At 41.4% G+C, this 20,401-nt stretch overlaps 1 protein-coding gene across 2 annotated transcripts in view; it reads left to right on the top strand.

Annotated features, from left to right (window-relative positions):
* The window catches only part of LOC120524033 (thrombospondin type-1 domain-containing protein 1), a 56,437-nt gene that overhangs the window by 23,292 nt on the left and 12,744 nt on the right, over positions 1-20,401 (top strand). For both annotated transcript variants that reach the window (XM_039745845.1, XM_039745847.1), the window contains exon 3: positions 4,960-5,913. In XM_039745845.1, coding sequence (XP_039601779.1) covers positions 4,960-5,913 — 954 coding nt within the window. The remainder of the gene's footprint in view (positions 1-4,959; positions 5,914-20,401) is intronic.

The raw sequence follows: 20,401 nt of genomic DNA, 5'->3' as shown, positions 1-20,401 counted from the left end.
TGAATTGCCAAATAATACATGGAAACTGTTTCAGCTTTTTCCTGACAGCTGGGCATCCCTGCTAGTTAGAATATAAAGCACAAAATAATCGACCGTATAAGTATTCAAGTCAGTGTTTACTAGATGCCCCTTTAGGATCTTTTCTACTTCTGCGCCGAGCCTACGCCATTGCTATGCATGTAGCCTACACCATCGAAAAGCATCCATCGCACCGCCTGAACCTGAACACTAGTTGGCGGTTTTTGTCACATGCAAGGAAAGCGAATGACCCGTTAAAATTTAGGCAGACTCACCGCTCTTCTTGCTACACATTTTCTTCAATAGACGAATGCGTTTGTCCCTCACATTTTTCCACTTTTTCATACTTTGGACCCGAGCACAAACAGGCCGGCACAGAATGTTCCAAAACGCATGAGTTTTACTTCTGTTATCCACAATGCACACACAATACAGTGCCAAACCCACCCTCAGGTCAGTCTCTATTTCTTTGGACTTTCTTCTGCCGCCTCTACTCCTCCTGTCACAATCTCCGTCCTCTTCCACCCGACTCCGGCTCCTTGAATGGAGTGAGGCGGCCTCTTTTATAGTTCACCCGGATGTGCTTCAGGTGCTTCCTGATGATCTTCCTGGCAGCACTTCCTGGTTTGGCAGAAGTGCTGCCTTCCAGGGCTCCTGGTGGTGGCCACGGGCCCCAACAGGGATGAGCTTCCAAGCCCTCATGCAGACCAGGACAGCTGCCCTCTTATGGCCCAGGGGAGGTACGTCCCTCTCCCGGTCCTTCCAGGCGTCCACAATACATTCACCGACTTCCTCTCGCTCCAAATTGGGCATAATCTGATTGTCTTTGACACTGTAATTTGTTGAGGAATCAAACCAATGTATTTATTTTCTAACATCTCCGACAAGTCTTTTCTCAATCTGCTTCATCTTTTCTTCAGAGTAGCAGAAGATGTACTGAAACGCATTCTAGGACATACATAGTTACCAAAACTGGCCTATCAGAGTCGTATGGGTCAGTGTCGGGTCAACATTGAGGTGACATGTAGTTTTAATGAAGGTGTGGGTCAGGCTATACTGTTGCTACTATGTGGGTTACACGGGCTTTACGCGTAGCTACAGCTTAGGCTTGATGCAGAAATATAAATCCGCATTTAACAGCCATGACATGTCTCGAGTCTGTGTCCACAGGTCTCTCTTTGCACAGCTCCACACTGCAATGGTGGTGCAGTGGTAGCCCTGTTACCTCACAATAAGGGTTCATGTCCCAGGTCCTCCCTGTGTGGAGTTTGCATGTTCTTTCAGTGTCTGCATGAGTTTCCTTTGGATGCTCTGATTTCCTCCCACAATCCATGAAGGTTAGGCAGTATGGCCCTAGTATGTGTTTTTGATGTGTGTGTGTGTATGTTCACCCTGCGATGCACTGGTGCCCTGTCCAGGGTTTGTTCCTGCCTTGCACCCTATACTGACTGGGACAGGCTCCAACAGACCCCTGCAACAGTGTTTAGGACTAAGCGGGTTAGAAAAGGTTTGATATTTTCTCCATAAACTGCTCAAGTTCTGTCAGGTTGCATGTTAAATGAGAGTGAACGGGACTTGTCAAGTCCATCCACAAATTCTCTGACACGGCCACTCCAGGACGTTCACATTGTTGTTTTGAAGCCATTCTTGTGGAGTTTTAGCTTTATGCTTCAGGTTGTTGTCTTACTTCTCCCAAGTTGCAGGTTCCTTCCATAGGACATTAGGTTTTCCTCCCGGATTTCCTTGTAATGTGCTGCATTCATTTCACCCTCACAAGTGTTCCAGGGCCTGCTGCAGAAAAGCATCTCCACAGCCTGATACTGCCCCCAGCATGTGTCACGTTGGAGATGGTGCTTTTGATAATGTGCCGTGTTCAAACATGACATTTTCATTTGTCGGGCAAAAAAAGTCAGTTTAGCTCTCATCCGATCATAGAATTTTCTTTCAGCTGATTTCAGAGTCTGCCAAGTGCCTTCTAATGAGACGTCCTCTGCCTTTTTCCCTTTCCCATCTCTCCCTATCATAAAGCTATGACTGGTGAAGCACCTGCCCAACCGTTGTTGTCTCGGTGGCATCTCTCACTGGTCGTCTTCTTGAACGATTTGGTTTTCCTTTCAGTACATTGGCTTTGGTTGATAAATAGGATTTTCTTGGTGGACGACTTTTGGGAGTTTTTTCTTGTCTTCTTAGCAAGTCAGATCTGGGGGACTGTCGAAAATGATGCCTGTTAAAGCCCATTGAGGCATTCCTTGTGTGATTTTGGGCTATACAAGAAATACATTGTTGCTGTTGACTTTGGCAATCAGGGTTAAGTACTCTGGTTAGAAAAACACATTTTTTATACTCTGATTACCGTATATACTCACGTATAAGTTGGGTTTTGAAACCCGAGAAAATTTATCATAAAATCAGGCCCCGATTTATACGCTCGTTCAAAAATGCGACACTTAATTTTTTTTTTTAGTCTTGCCTCCTCCAATCTCGCATCAGTTTCTCAGACACATCGAATTTTGTTGCAGCAGCACAGTTACCAGTTTCTTTCGCCAATTCAATGACGTTTAATTTATAACTAACTTCATATTTTCTTCTGCTCGAACGCTCCATCGTAGATAAGGGGTGCTCTTACGATAAAGGTGTATGAGGGTGTGAGAAACAAAAAACACGAAACAGTGCAAACATCACATAGATCGGGTATTACCGTGTGGTCATGTAGGCACAATAGAGAGAGAGAGAGGGAGAGGTTAGGAGCACACGCTGATACAGCGCATTGCCGCACTCACATAGAAAATAAAGGCCATGTGCTCCGTGGATCCTCTCTCAGGTGTACGTCAGCATATCATAATCTCTTGGACCAATAGTATGAGTTTTCCTCATTCAACTTATATGACCGACATTATAAAATATCAGAAATTATACGATAAAATCAAGTCCCGACTTATCCGCAGGAGAACTTGTCCACAAGTATATACGGTAGTTTATCTTTTGTTTTGGAGTTTATTTCTCAGTCTTTGGGAATAATGCATCTTTTTTGTTTTGCTTCTGAATTAAGCACAAATCTCCCAATCACCTTCATAAAACACCATACCGATGGGCTGTCAGTGTGGGAAAGAAGATGGGCAAAAAGAAAACAGGCAGCACATGTTCACAGTGTGAATGTCCTGACTGTTTTGTATTTTATTTGACTGGCGTAACACAGTGAACACTTAACTGCACCTGCAAGCACTTCATAAATGCTTCTGCACTCTTCAAGTCCATTATTCGGGATACATGGCTGACGGGGAGTCTTCTTAATGATCATAAACGAGATCATCTCACAGAGCTGAAGAAAGTGAGGCAGACACTGTTGTTTCTAATCCCAGCTGAGGTGCGACGAGCAGCCGACAGAGTGACATGCAGGTGGTGAATGAGAGCACGTGAAGTCACATGGCCAGAGCTGTGCAAAATCAGGGCAATAGCAATGGCTTTGAAGGGTGGCCAAGGAAGGAGACTGCAGACAGTCTCAGCCCAGCGACACTCGGAACACCCGAGTTGATATTGTACGTATTTGTATTTTCGCTACATTAAATCCACCTCCGGTAACAAAGTTTCTTATAATGAACTAAAATTGCAGAACGCATCTACTTCATTAATTGTGGTATTACTGCATACTGTATATTTAGACAACTTGTGTTAATTTATTCATTCATTTATAGGTTTAACTCCTGTGTTATTATCTGACATGCCACATTCATCCCATGAAGAATACCTTTACTGACACTGGAGTGGAGTCACTCTGTACATGGAACGATATGACTGACTTACAGACGGTGGTAACACTTCTTAAACACACTTCGTCAATTACAGAAGTACGTGATTAGTTTCACATCTCATGTCCTTGCTAGTTATTGATAAACAGGACCCTTGGAGTCAGGATTCTCCTAAACTAGATTATACTGCTTCTCTTATCAGTGCTTAACCTTGTGCTAAAGTAACAGCGGGACTGGGTCACAAATCAGAAGGCGTTAATTAAAATGCTTTCTAAGAGTGCTAAAGGCAAAAGCTAACACTTAACAAAGGCAGAAGTCATTCAATATAATCAGTGTATAATCAATTTGTGAGTATCATATTTGTCAATAATAATCAACTCTAACACACATTTTATACACATCAAGTGTGAAAACCGTCTCTGTAAGTAACAGTCAAAGGCCATTTGAAATCATTGTCCATTCATCGATCGCACTTTATCATCTTTTATTCATTCATTCAGCTTCTGCACATGCTTTTTGTTGGCATAGTTTCATTAAAACCTCTTATTCTTTACTTAATAGTTCTCCAACCGCACTGTTTGCATTCCCCCGTATTAATGAACTCTTATGCTGTCGCCCACTTAACTGCTTTACTTCCGGGTTACTAAGAACAGTTCAATCTAAAATAACTAAATAAAAGAATTGCTTATCAGAGAGGAAGGAAACCCAGAAGGTCTTTATAAAACACACACACACTCACACACACATAGAGGACTACATTACAACAATAACATCAACATTTATTTATTTAGCACATTTTCATAAAAATAATGTAGCTCAAAGTGCTTTACATGATAAAGAAAAGAGAAATAAAAGACAAAGTAAGAATTAGAATAAGACAGCACTAATTAACATAGAATAAGAGTAAGATCCCATGGCCAGGGAGGACAGAAAAAACAAAAAAAACTCCAGACGACTGGAGAGAAAAAATAAAATCTGCAGGAGTTCAGAGGCCACGAGACCACCCAGCCCTCTCTGGGCATTACCACTCAGGTCACGACTTTGGACCCCTTTGGACTTTACAGAGGAAATCAGAATATCTATTCTGCAGTGCTTTCCATCCTAATGATAGCCATTATCTGTGAACTCTTTTATTTATTACATATTTCTGAAATTTTGTGTTCCCCCGGTAATTTGTAATTTTTGTTTTTTTTAGCCTTTGCAGAAATCCATGTACGAAGCACACAGCATGTTGCTCTAAGCAACCACAGCATCTTTGTGGACTTCTTGTCAGCAAGCAACAAGTCATCCATCAGGCGAACTGTCATCCTAGTGGACGTCGATCTGCATAAAACAATAGGCCTCAAACCTGTGCCAATGAACCAATCGGAGGGGACTGTGGAATTTGACTGCTCCTTCTTCCGGTATGCGGGAAGTTTTCAGTTTCGTCTGCAAGAAGAGGATAATGCAGAGGATTATAATAATACTGACCGAACTCAGAGTGGTGGTCCATGGTTGAGCGAGGTACTACACGTGCGCTGGCCCAATTTTCACATTGGGGTGGAGAGGACCAGCAACAGCACTTGGAGGTCATTTCGCATCAGGATTTCTTCTGAAGAATCTTTTTGTCCGGGTTCTGTTACCTCATCGAAAGTTTATCTGGAGGTCGCTTTTCTGGAATACAATCAAGTGAGGTCAATTGAATTTGACAAGGTCAAGCAAATGGTAAAGAAGGAGATTGCACTGTTGATGTCACAGTGGGTGGAGCTCAGTTGTGCATATTCTATGACGGATGGTGATTTTATTAAAGTATCCCTTCGATCCAATTTTTCCGATGTGGAGATTAAATCTTCAGGACACCTGTCTCTTTCTCAGATTTTTGGGTACAAGCTGGTAGCTGATGAGAGCTCCTTGAAAAACTGTGAGACATCCTTGAAAGTCCACCTGATCCCACCTCCATGTGCATCCACTCATGGGAAAATAATACTCGTACAAGATGGCTTTGGCACCGCCGATATCCAGAGGTTTCTCGAAGAGGGCGAGACAAAGGTCAATTTCAACTGCTCACTTTTTAAGTTCGGAAAAAATAATTACTGTTTTCAGTTTGTTTCAGAATGGAGTAACTCGCCTCGAGGCTCTCAGCACTGCAGTGTTATATCACGACTCATAGGTTTGTCTTGGTTTTTAATTTACTTTGCTTTTATTACTGTTTTCTACTTAATAAACACTTTACACGCAGTATTAAAATTAAATGGTGCTCCTAGGAAAGATAGATTAACATTTTATTAAAATACTAGCTGTGCTAGTCATCTGAGATAGGTGGAAATCTAAGTAATCAACGTAGACCTCAGTGATAAAGTTGGCAGTGTACCATGCAATTCATATGTCATTTGGTATGGGATTTGTAAAGGTTAATGTTTGTGATGCAACAACAACATTTATTTATATAGCACATTTTCATACAAACAGTAGCTCAAAGTGCTTTACATATTAAAGAATAGAAAAATGAAAGACACAATTATAAAACAAAATAAATCAACATTAATTAACATGAATAAGAGTAAGGTTCAATGGCCAGGGGACAGAAAAACAAAAACTCCAGACGGCTGGAGAAAAATAAAATCTGTAGTGTTTCCAGTCCATGAGACCTCCCAGTCCCCTCTGGGCATTCTACCTAACATAAATGAAACAGTCCTCTTTGGATTTAGGGTTCTCATGGAAGGGCTTTATGATGCTGATGGTCACGTAGAGTTCTGCCTTTAAATCCATCCATCATTGTTGGAGCATCATGAAGCTTTGAGTAGGTGGAGGTGGCAGGCCACCACCACAAAGAAACCGGAAAAAGAAACAGAAAAGAGAGTAGGGGTCAGTACGATTTTAGAGCCACCATGAATAGTTATTATGATGAATTGAACATACAGAGTATCAGGATTAAGTTAAAATGAAGTTATAAAAGGCCATGTTAAAGTAATGTGTTTTCAGCAGTGTTTTAAAGTGCTCTACTGTATCAGCCTGGCGAATTCCTATTGGCAGGCTATTCCAGATTTTAGGTGCATAACAGCAGAAGGCCGCCTCACCACTTCTTTTAAGTTTTGTTCTTGGAATTCTAAGGAGACACTCATTTGAGGATCTGAGGTTACGATTTGGAATATAAGGTGTCAGACATTCCGATATATAAGATGGGCGAGATTATTTAAGGCTTTATAAACCATAAGCAGAATTTTAAAGTCAATCCTGAATGACACAGGTAACCAGTGTAGTGACATCAAAACTGGAGAAATGTGTTCGATTTTCTTTTCCTAGTTAGGATTCTAGCAGCTGCATTCTGCACTAGTTGCAAACGATTTATATCTTTTTGGGTAGTCCTGAGAGGAGTGCGTTACAGTAATCTAGTCGACTGAAAACAAACGCGTGAATTAATTTCTCAGCATCTTTCAGTGATATAAGAGGTCTAACTTAAAAAATGCTGTCCTAATGATCTGATTAATATGTGATTTAAAATTCAGATTACAGTCAACTGTTACCCCTAAGCTTTTTACCTCCGTCTTGACTTTTAATCCTAGTGTATCCAGTTTATTTCTAATAGCCTCATTGTATCCATTATTGCTGATCACTAAAATTTCAGTTTTCTTTATTTAACTTGAGAAAATTACTATTCATCCATTCTGAGATACAAGTCAGACATTGTGTTAGTGAATCAATAGAATCAGGGTCATCAGGTGCTATTGATAAGTACAGCTGTGTGTCATCAGCATAGCTGTGGTAGCTCACGTTGTGCCCTGAGATAATCTGACCTAACGGAAGCATGTAGATTGAGAATAACAGCGACCCAGGATAGAGCCTTGTGGAACACCATATTGGATATCATGTGTCTTCGAGTTGTAATTCCCACAACTAACAAAGAATTTTCTCCCTGTCAGGTAGGATTCAAACCAATTTAAGACACTGCCAGAGAGGCCCACCCATTGACTAAGGCGATTTCTAAGAATGTTGTGATCAATGGTGTCAAATGCAGCACTCAGATCTAAGAGGATGAGAACAGATAAATGGCCTCTGTCTGCATTTCACCGCAAATCATTTACTACTTTAACAAGTGCAGTTTCTGTGCTGTGATTTGTTCTAAAACCGACTGAAATTTATCAAGAATAGCATGTTTATTTAGGTGGTCATTTAACTGCATAATGACTGCCTTCTCTAGAACTTTACTTAAGAAGGCAGGTTAGAGATGGGTCTAAAATTTTCAAGAGCTGAGGGTCAAGATTATGTTTCTTAAGTAGGGGTTTAACTACAGCAGTCTTAAGACAGTCTGGGAAGACCCCAGTATCTAGTGACGAATTTACTATGTCAGAACATTATCAATTAGCACGCCTGATACTTCTTTGAAAAACCTTGTTGGTATCGGGTCAAGGACGAGGTGGAGGGTTTTAATTGAGAGATTATTTTTGTAAATCAGGTAAATCTATCCTAGTGAAAGAGTTTAATTTGTTTATAACAGGATGCTGGGGTTTAGGAGGATCCTTAGTGTTGGGGAGATATACTATGTTATTTCTAATATCATTAATTTTTGATTGAAAATACAGCGACAGCCTCACAGGTTTCACTGGAAGCACTTAGGAGGCATTCCTTTGAGCTACCTGGGTTTAGTAGGCGATCAATTGTTGAAAATAAGACTCTGGGATTACTAGCATTGTTATTTATAATCTTAGAGAAATAGCAGCGTCTCTCAAGACGGACAGTGTTATTGTATTCTGTTATTTTGACTTTTAATATTTCATGGTGGATAGTAAGTTTAGTCTTCCTCCATTGACGCTCAGCTCTACGGCATGTTCTCTTTAAATCAGACACTCTTTGGGTCTTCCATGGTATAACAATGCTAGAAGATTTTTTCACTGTCTTTTCAGGTGCAACTATGTCAACAGCAGCTCTCACTTTAGAATTAAATCTTTCCACCTTACTATTTACATTATCCTCGCTATTATAGCTGGCACTATAAACGGACTGATTGCTTAAAATGTTTGTAAGTTTTAAAGCTGCTGCCGAGTCAAAGAAGCGTTTTTTAACAATATGCTTCTCATGAGTGTTTTTTATCATTATTTCTATATTAAAAGTAGAAGAAAATGGTCTGATTGACCAATATCAATGATCTGTTTTATATCAACTTTCAGTCCTTTAGTAATCACTAAGTCTAATGTATGACCTGCTTTATGTGTAGGCTGATTTATGAGTTGTCTCAAATCAAAAGAATCCAGGAGGTTCATAAATTCTTTTACTTTTAGATCACACTGATTATCTATATGAAAATTAAAGTCGCCAACTATTAGGAGTGTGTCATAGTTAGTAATTAAAATTGACATTAAGTCAGAGAATTCCTCAAAAAAGACGCGTTATATTTAGGAGGTCTATACACGGATAGTACTAGAACTTGAGAATCTCCATGAATAACAACGGCGAGATACTCAAAGGACTTGAACTTACCAAAACTGACATCTTTACATTTTAATCGTCTCGAGTAAATGTTAGCCAATCCGCCCCTTTTCCTGGCGGTTTGCATGAGTAAAACTGTAATCCGGAGGCAGATTCGATTAAAACTGCGCGCATCTGAATTCAAGCCATGTTTCATTTAGTGCAATAAGATCTATTTTTATCACTAATAAGATCGTTGATAAAAACGTTTTGTTAGTTAAAGCTCTAACATTTAATAGTGCCATATTTAATGTTTCGAGGTGCAGAGATGAGTACTATGTGCTTATTGATATTTGGAATAGGAACTAAATTATTTTATTAGCCGCTCTGTGTGTATTTTTGTTTAATCTGTGATCTGTTTTATAGTTTTAATACATTGTTCCTCTAAAATAGTAATTTTAATTAGATTATTGGAGTTTATGCCGTATTTCCTAGATTTTCTACGTGCATTGAGATTGCTTATTACAGTATTAATGTGTGCACTTTAACGGAAGACTCTATTAAACACTCATCATGTCCTAGCACAACAGTATCATTTCGGAAGGGGTTAAGAGCAGAGATAGATAGTCAAGATAAACGAATTACCTTCGATATGTTTTCGGAGAGGACCTGGGCGCGGCCTTTCCAAAAATAGATTCCAATTGTTGATGAAACCGACATCCTTCTTCTTGCAGAAACCCTGTAGCCAGTTGTTCAACCCTAGCAGACGACTGTAGTACTCGTTGGATAGTCTGACGAGAGGCAGTGGACCCGAAACGAAGATTTTTGCCGATGGGGTCCTCTCCTTCGTGTCTTTAATCAAAGCTGCGAAGTCAGCCTTCAGGATTTCTGATTGTCGGTGCCTTATATCGTTTACGCCGGCATGCAAAACGATTGCTCCAACTGCCCTCTCCTTGTGTTTCTCGTAGACTGCTGGCACACGTCTCATCACATCTCGGACATGAGCACCGGGAAAACAAGAAACAAACGATTTTGCATTAGGGCATGTGACATTAAGGTTTCTAACGATAGAATCACCTACCACTAATATATCACCAGGGGCTGAAGGCGAACTGGGGACGTGGAGAGGGTCAAACCGGTTCTTAGATAGGATGCTTGCCTGTGCCGATGGAGGTGCTCTGACCTTGAACCCCCGCCAGCATAGCTGAAATCCACCGAGGTCATCAGCGATGTCGCTCTTACGAGACGCGGGGGTGAGGTCGGCACAATGCGGGGTTGATGTTTCGCCGGTTACAGATGGCGAGGACGGTTTATCCAGCAGCCGGGCCTTCAGATCTCTAAGGTATCTCCGTCGGGACAGGAGTTTCTGAATCTGTTCGTCGAGTGCCTGGAGTTCTTCAACTACGAGTTCAATGCAAGTTACCCCACCGTCGGCCATTTTCTGCTTCTGCTTCGTGCCCTAGGAGGAATGAGAGAGAGAGAGGTTAACTGCCATCTGCCAATCCTCCTAGCTTCAGTTTGCATCCATCTGTTGGAATGACAAATGCAAAGCATGTCAGTTATATGCCATTTGGTGTGGGATTGGTAAAAGTGGTGTTAATGTTTGTGATGCGTCACCTGTTGGAATTGCAAATGCAACGCATATGTTAGAACATTAGAACAATCTAGATGAGAACAGGCCTTAATTCTTCTAAAAAAAATATCAAGTCGAGTTTTGAAAGTCCCTAAAGTCTTACTGTCTACCACACTACTTGGTATCTTATTCCAAGTGACTATGGTTCTCTGTGTAAAGAAAAACTTTCTAATGTTTGTGCGAAATTTACCATTAACAAGTTTCCAACTGTGTCCCCGTGTTCTTGATGATCTCATTTTAAAGTCACAGTCTTGATCCACTGGACTAATTCTCTTCATAATTTTAAACACTTCAGTCTTGTCTCCTCTTAATCTTCTTTTACGTAAACTGAGAAGGCTCTGCTCTTTTCATCTTTCCTCCTAATTCCTCTCATTTAGGCGCGGACTCTTCTCTGGACTTTTCCTTGTGCTGCTATGTCCTTTTGTAGCCTGGAGACCAAAACTGCACACAGAACTCAAGATGAGGCCTCACTGGTGTATTATAAAGCTTCAGCATCACCTCCTGTGACTTGTACTCCACACATCAAGGCGCTATATAACCTGATGTTCTGTTAGTCTTCTTAATGGGTTCTGAACACTGTCTGGCAGTTGATGGTCTCAAGTCCACTACAACTCCTAAATCCTTCTCTTAAGCTGTAATTTTGATTTTCCAACCACCCATTTTGTATTTAAACCTAATATTTTTACTTCCTATGTGTAATACTCTACATTTACTGACATTAAGCTTCATCTGCCACAAATCTGCCCAAGCCTGTATGCTATCCAAGTCCTCGGTGAAGATTTAAAAGATTCCAGATTATCTGCCAATCCACCTGTATTGGTATCATCTGCAAACTTAACCAGCTTGTTACTTACATTCTTAACTAAATCATTTATATATATTAAAAATAGCAGCGGCCCCAGCACTGACCCCTGCTGGTCACCACTCTTAACGTCAGCCAATTCTGATGAGGCTCCTCGCACCATCACCCTCTGCTTCCTGTGTCTGAGCCAGTTCTGCACCCATCTACACATAACACCCTGAACTGCCACTTCTTTTAACTTGATGCCCAACCTCTCATGTGGCACCTTATCAAATGCTTTCTGAAAGTCCAGATAAATAATATCATAAGCTCCACTTTGATCGTATGCTTTTGCTGCCTCCTCATAGAATTCCCATATGTTAGTACAACATGATTTCCCTCTTCTGAACCCATGCTGACTGTTCAGATAAACTCCTGTCCTTGCCATATGTTGCTCAATCTTATCCTTAATAATTTTTTTCATTAATTTACCTGTGATGCATGTTAAGCTTACTGGCCTATAGTCCTTCGTAATCTGCACCCACCACACAACAAACCACCTGAATTGAGACCGAGTGCAGCCGTGCATTGGGTGACACCTCATAATCACATTGGAACAGTGTGAGGTGACTTCCTAAAACATATGCATCAAAGGTTTATATCTGTACTCACTAGCCTCCTTAAGAACTCGAAGGTAAATATTTTCTGGTCCTGGAGATTTGTTCGACTTCAGCCTATTTCTTCTGAGCAGCACTTCTCTCTCTACAATTTCCAAATCCTTCAGAACCCCCTTTGTAGTCCTGTTTACCTCTGGGGGGTTAATCCACTTGCTCATTTGTGAAAACCTTTGAACAATGCAAGTTTAGGGCATCCACTATTTCACTGTCTGTATCTTTTAATTCCCCTTTACTATTCCTGATGCACTTCACTTCCTCCTTGACTGTTCTTCCATCCATCCATCCATTATCCAACCCACTATATCCTAACTACAGGGTCACATGGTCTGCTGGAGCCAATCCCAGCCAACACAGGGCACAAGGCAGGAAACAAACCCCAGGCAGGGCGCCAGCCCACCGGAGCCTTGACCGTTCTTTTACTACTAAAATACTGAAAGACTCTCTTGGGGTCTTCTTCTGCCTTATCTGCTATATTCCTCTCCAGCTGTCTTTTAGCCTCCCTGATATCCTTCTTAACGCTTGCCCTCATGGTCCTCATACACAATACACTTCCCATTAGAGTTATTAGCCTTTTATGACTTGTCTGTTTTTTCCTTTACAGATTCTTTTTTAACTCTTTATTGTGTTTTTAAATTTCCTATTAATTCCAAATGTAGGTATGTATCTGTCCTGCATTACATGTAAAACATTTTTAAACCTGTTCCACTGCTCCTCGACTGTCTCCACACTTAAAAGCTTATCCCAGTGTATTCTCCTTAGACTTTGCCACATCTGTTCAAAATTTGCCCTACCAAAGTTCAACTTACAAAATACAGAGAATTGTATTACATTATGGTCACTTGACTCTAGTGGTTCAATCACCTCTACACCCTCAATTCTATCCTGATTATTACAGAATACTAAATCCAGATAGGCTTCACCCCGTGTTGGTGCTTTAACATGCTGTGTTAAAAAACAGTCGCTGATTACTTCTAAAAACTCCTGCTCTTGTGCTCCGCCATTTGTAAGGCTATCCCAGTTAATATTTGGATAATTAAAGTCCCCCATAACTATAATATCTCCCTGTAAACTTGCCTTTTTGATATTACTAAAAAGATTTGTGTTGAAATTCTTGTCTGCATTGGGTGGTCTATAACACACTTCTAAAATAAGACCTCTTTCCCTAATGCTTTTCAGGTGAAGCCATGCGTCCTCACTAAGATGGGGCTCATCATCCAACTGAAGATAACTTACATTTAACTTCTATTTGACATAAACAGCAACCCCACCTCCTTTTCTGTTCTGTCTGTCCTTCCTAAAAATGTGTATCCCTCTATGTTACACTCATCCCCATCTTTAGCCAGGTTTCCGTTATTGCTATAATATCATAATTATGCTCCTCTACATACAACTCCAACTCACTTGCCTTATTTTTGATACTTCTAGCATTAAGGCTAGCTATTTTTACATTTAAATGTTAGCTTAGAGTTTACATTGCTACACTTTTTTTATTTTTACACCATTGTTTGTTCTTCCATTTATAGATTTAAACCTGGCTTGTCCTAAACTCCCTGCCCCACATTCCCTAGTTTAAACAATCCTCGATTGTCCTACACATACGCCTCCCCAATACATTGGTGCCCCTCCATTTCAGATGTAACCCGTCACGACAGAACAGGTCCCATCTGTTCCAAAAGGTGTCCCAATGCCCCATAAACCTATACCCTTCTGTCCAGCACCAAGATTTGAGCCATGCGTTAAGCCTTCTAATCTCCTCAATCTTACCTGGACTGACGCGTGGCACAGGCAGAATTTCAGAGAAGACTACCTTGTCAGTTCTGCTCCTCAGCCTGGCACCAGACTCTCTGAATTTGGATCACAGAACTGACAGACTACCCTTATGTATGTCATTTGCTCCAACACGGACAATGACAACTGGATCCACCCCGGCTCTGGCCAGGAGCCCATCCACCCTTCCAGGGAAGTCTCCCCACCTGCACACACAGAAGGCAACACACCGTGCTAGACTCTATGTCTCTGGAGCAAACCTGTGCTTCAGTCCCCCTAATGATCAAGTCCCCAACTATCACTACCTCTCTCTTTCTGGGAAATGGTTTTGGGGTGGCTCGTTGCGGCTCTTCATCCCTGTCCACCTCCTCAAAATCATCAAAGACATCATCCAGCACCACAAGGACCTGAAAGTGGTTTGACACTTTCAGTTCTGGGGTTGATGCCCCTGGACAGTGTGCACTCATTATCTTGCACCTTGTGACTGTGACCTATCTATCTGTACATGTCTGGTCTGGAATCATCTTCTGTGCCACCTTAGGGGGGGTGCACACTATCTCACTAAAAGACACTTGGGCCAGGCGTGCCAATTCTCTACTACAGTGCAGGCCAGCCAACTCCTCTTCCAGTTCAGCAACCCTGAGCTCAAGGTGCTGGATTAGCTGGCATCTCCTGCAGATGTGGCCCTCAAAAATGACTGGCTTCTCCAAGCTGTCATCTAAAAAATCCAACAGGACTTACGGTACACTGGCCTCATTATTAAAATTTGATTTAGGATTACTAAAACTGCCTGAGCTTTTTCTTTTTTTAAATTGAAATGAATTAAAACTAAACTTTAAACTAAACTTTAACTAAAAAAAAAATAAGCCCATGAAATTAGATTAAGGACTGCGACAGAAATTTTACACCTGCTGGCCCCTTAGGCTCCAGTAATATTCTCCATCTCAACTGCCTGCTATTTGTCCTTCTATGAGGTTAACTTTACTTTTCTCTGTCTGTTCTCCTAACTTTGCGCTCCTTTTACTTATAAGTTCTCCACTCGCACTGTTTGTATGCCCCCATATTAATGAACCCTTATGCTGTCGCCCACTTAACTGCTCTACTTCCAGATTACTGCAAACAGTTCAATCTAAAATAAATAAATAAATAAAACTTGCTTGTCAGAGAAGAATTGTGGAAATGTTGGCGGCATCAATCCCGCGGAAGATTTCTTGGTCCTCAACAACCCTCTGTTGTATCTCCTGTAAGCACATCATGTTGTTGGCTAGAACCAACAACAACAACATTTATTTATATAGCACATTTTCATACAAAAGAAATGTAGCTCAAAGTGCTTTACAAAATGAAGAATAGAAAATTAGATAAAAAATAAAAATAAGTCAACATTAATTAACATGGAATAACTAAAGTCCGATGGCCAGGGTGGACAGAAAAAACAAACAAAAAAAAAAACTCCAGACGGCGGGAGAAAAAAAAAAATAAAATCTGTAGGGATTCCAGACCACGAGACTGCCCAGTCCCCTCTGGGCAATCTACCTAACATAAATCAAACAATCCTCTTTGTATTTAGGGTTCTCATGGAGGGACTTGATGATGATGGTCACGTAGACTTCTGGCTTTCAGTCCATCAAATATTTTATATATATATATATATATATATATATATTTTTTTTTAAAACATATTGATCATCATTGGGTTCTTCTGCCTCCTTTTGTCTCTCGGAACTGTAAAACAAAATACTGCAAGTACTAAGCGTACATTTTACAATATGAACATACAGTAACTATATGAAATGGTGCGGTAATTCAATGCATTTCAGACAGCTTACCCTCCAATAGAGCCAACGGTACGTGTAGGTGTTGTACGTAAACAGTGTACAGTGCTCCAAAGTTATATTAGAGAGCATTATATACATGACCTACCCGTTTTCCTCTCTGAAGGTGGGTATTATAGAAGTTACTGTGAAGCGGCTCAGCTTTGGTTGCGCTCTTTGATGACCTTCTGCCATCAACATCGCATGTACAAGGACACAGTCAACAAGAGTGGCACGAATCTCATTTGACACCATTTGTCTCTTTGCTCTTATTCTTCCTCGCCCTCTTCCACCTCCCCTCCTGTGTCCTCTTTCTCTTTCTTCCTGTGGTGGTCGGTCCATTGCTCCAAAACAAGTGAACTGACCTACGGCCCTTTTATTGCTCTCTCTTAATGCTATGACTCGTGTGTGAATTTTGACTCCTAGTGTTTGCACCTGGGGAATTGTATGCTAAATTGTGTGCTGACTTGAGTTCATGACATCGAAAGCCAGTACTTTCTAAAATTGTGAAACCAATGATACATGAAGGGATGTGTGTGTCAAGTTTTGCACAAAAAGAGAAATGAATCTGAATCATGTGTCGAGGTGGGGGAATAGTGTTTATAGTTTCGGGAAATGAGATTGTAGTTTGGTAGAGAGTGGTACGGCTTGGGATTTTTAGTTAATATGTTTAGTAAAAGTGTGTAAGCGAACAAGAAAAACTGTAAAACATCTTGTGATGAGTAGGGTGACTCACATGAAATTCAGTTTTCGGTAAAAGTTAGATTTTGTGAAACTACGGTGTTTCGCAGACCCGTGAAATTTGCCAATAAAAAATAAAAAGGTGTTTACATCCTGTCTGAGAACTTACACACTGGGTGATACCCAAAGTCCATCCTATTAGCCAGTCATCAGGTGTGAAGTGGATATGGCCACTCCCCCTTTCAGGCGATGTCACTTGACGTCTTCTGATTAGCTGTTGGGAGAGATTATGTGTTAGGCTAGGAGAGTGTGTTGTGTGTTGTGCTGTGCTGTGTTTTTCAGTGTTTATTGTCTGTGACCTGTTGGGTGCATTCTAAACCTCAGACAGAATCAACCACTGATTTTTAGTGATAATAATAATACAGTGAAACCTTGGATTGCGAGTAACTTGCTCTGTGAGTGTTTCGCAAGACGAGCTAAAATTGTTTAATAAATTTTAACTTGATAAATGAGCGAGGTCTTGCAATACGAGTAGTACGTATACACTTTGTCCGCCGAGCATCACGTGGGGATTGTGGGTAATCGTCTCCCTTTCTCGGTCTCAGTCGGCGTGCCTCACTCATATAGTCAACATCCGTACGAGCGTATACTGTTTACTATAGCATTGTGACCACGTGTGTGTCTGCCTGGACTTGTGAGTCCCTGTCATGCACCCCAAAACACGAAGCTGAGCCTCAGTACTTTAGCAAAACCAGCGTTTATTCAGCTTGAAACATGAACAGCACGGTTATTTATTGTAGCGGGATCTACCGCTCTCCTATAAACAGACACAGCAATCAGGCAGGGTCATGGCCAGGTTCATGGTCAAGTAATCCTGTGCCCTGCATTTATAATGTTCCTTGTATCACCCATCGATGGCAGGTGCTTATAGCTTGATGGCAATCTTTTCTGATTCTCTTTTATGGCGAACTGCTACAGCGCTGGGAGCCTGCGGTTGCTTCGGGACGCTCTTCCACGTGTCATCCTGTTGGGGGGGAATCCCAAAAGAGTTTAGAAACCTTACAGTGCGTAAAGCATTTTTTTTAATTTTGTGTCCAAGTGTAGTGACTCTTCAGGTAAAAGCAACTGTCATTGGGTAGGTTTCCTTGTTAAAGTCGCAAAAAAAGAAGAAGATTCCAGTGAGCGAACAGGTAGCAGGGATTCCGATAGTCAGAGTGAAAGTCGTCCTGCACAATAACCGTCCTCCTCTTCCTCCTCCTCTCCTCTCTCTCGTCTCCCTCACAGGTTAATTTCTCTTATGTATTTTTACTTTATATTTTGTGCTAATCATTTTTATATAAATATTTTTGGGTTGTAGGACGAATCATCTGAGTTTCCTTTATTTCTCATGAGGAAATTTGCTTTGATATACGAGTGCTTTGGATTACAAGCACGTTTCCAGAACGAATTACGCTCGCAAACCAAGGCACCACTGTAATAACACATTTTATTCATATAGTAATGGTTGTTTCTGATGGTTGTCACTTTCAGAGCTGCTCAAACATCACTAAGCAGTCCATGAGTGCAATTCCATTATGAAGAGAGGCCACAAAATAAAAAAAAAAGTTATGGTTTACCCGAGACCACTGGCGCTAGCAACAACAACATTTATTTATGTAGCACATTTTCATGCAAATAATGTAGCACAAAGTGCTTTATATGATGAAGAAAAGAGAAATAAAAGACAAAGTAAGAATAAAAATAAGACAAAACTAATTAACATAGAATAAGAGTAAGGTCCGATGGCCAGGGAGGACAGAAAAAAACAAAAAAACTCCAGATGGCTGGAGAGAAAAAATAAAATCTGCAGGGGTTCTGAGGCCACGGGACCACCCAGCCCCCTCTGGGCATTCTACCTAACATAAACGAAATAGTCCACTTTGTATTTAGGGTTCTCATGGAAGAACTTGATGATGACGGTCATGTAGACTTCTGGCTTTTAATCCATCAATGTAGGAACATCACAGTGCTTTGAGTAGGGGTCAGTATGGATTTTAGAGCCACCATGAATAGTTATGATAATACATTGAATATACAGAGTATCAGGATTAAATTAAGGTGAAGTTATGAGAAGGCCATATTAAACTAACAAGGAACCCAAGCAGTTACTCAAATCCAAGATGATGGAGGCGAGCATGCAAGGAGAAGAAGTGACTGTATGGCCAGTTCTTCAACAATCTGGATGGCCTAAAAGTTGACAATGACCTGACACTTGCATTGCTTCAAAATGCAGGTCTCAAGGTGGAAACCGCAAGCCTCATCACAGGCCAGGCCTTGAACACCCGGTTCCACCAGAAGTTTATCATAGGCACCCCAATCAACAGCAGATGCCGTCTGTGTGGTTGAGGAGACCATCAGCCATATAGTGTCTGCAGGCCGTGTACTAGCCCCAAAGGAATACCTTCAACGTCAAAAAAAGGTCGATATGTTACTGCCCTGGTCTGTGTGTCAATTGCTGGGTGTTCTGATGGTGGACAAGTGATACGAGCATATGCCAGACAAGGTTGTTGACACCACAGACTGGGTCATCATGTGGGACAAGACCATTCCTGCAGACTGTTTCGTCACCACCAACAGGCTGGACATCCTTTTCCACGAAAAGAAGAACAAGTTGTGTGTTTTCATTGATGGGACGATCCCAGATGACAACAACATCCTGAGCAAGGAGGCAGAGAAGATTGTGAGAAGTATAAAAACCTTGAGATCAAAGTCAGATGCAGGCAGAACACAAGGACAAGAGTGGCTCCAGTAGTCATAGGCGCACTGGGAACCATCGAGAGAAGGGTTCCAAGAGCAGCTGGACAAAATCCTGTGTAGAGTCAGCTTGATAAGATCCATAAGATCACTCTCCTCAGCACGGCCCGCGTTCTTAGATGAGTCCTCAGCTGAATAGAACGCTGAGTTTAAAGCCTGAGAGGTCTGGTTGACCTCTGGTGAATGCACCAGATATCTTACTATCTTAATTAGGTACTTTGAGGCAAATGCACAATTAAAAATATATGAATCTGAAAGGGTGCAATAGCGCTGCTACCTTGCAGTAAGGAGACCAGGTTTCACATCCAGAATCCTACTTGCTTTGAGTTGCATGTTCTCCCCGTGTCTGTCTGGGTTTCATCTGGGTGCTCCGGTTTCCACCCACAGTCCAAAGACATGCAGTTTAGGTGGATTGGTGACGCCAAATTGACCCTGTTGAGTGTGTATATATATATGTGTGTGTGTGTGTGTGTGATGGACTGGTTCAGTGTTCAGGGTTTTCTCCTGCCTTGTGCCCTGTGTTTGCTGGGATATGCTCAAGCTACCCTGTGACCCTGCTCAGGATGATGTGGATTAGAAAATGGATGGATCAATGAATCATCTTCTTCTTTCAAATGTAAGAATGATAGAACACCATTATATAAAAATTATCTAGCATTTCCACACACATTCCGGTGCAGCCTGGACACATCATCAGTGATGTTATTTGTGGTCATTGGGTGTTTCCGTTGTTTTGAACACCACACAACCTCGCCAGGGTGACCCAACCAGAGCTGATCAATCTTCAGCTTGTGTCTAGGTAGCCTGCATGATCCAAGGATCCCCACCTCTTAATCCAAAGCCATTGTGGTGCCTTCTCTGCAGCTTCCATGATGTTCTTGATGGCCTTCCTATTATGCAACATTGTAATCCCAAGGATCTTGAGGGTCCAGTATAGGGACTGGCCTGTAAAACCTATGGCATCGAGCCCTCCCTCCACAACTCCGACACTTGCCCAGCAGCCCTTCATATTTGGCCTTCTTCCTCTCAAAGTCCTGTTTCATATGATCTTCCAAGGGAACAGTTCATTCTAGCAGGACCACTTGTTTTGTTGACTCAAACCACAGTAC

This window comes from Polypterus senegalus, chromosome 2 (assembly GCF_016835505.1).
Source record: "Polypterus senegalus isolate Bchr_013 chromosome 2, ASM1683550v1, whole genome shotgun sequence".
Lineage (NCBI taxonomy): Eukaryota > Metazoa > Chordata > Cladistia > Polypteriformes > Polypteridae > Polypterus > Polypterus senegalus.
The sequence above is the reverse complement of the archived record's forward strand: the minus strand, read 5'-3'. Positions and strand labels throughout refer to the sequence as shown.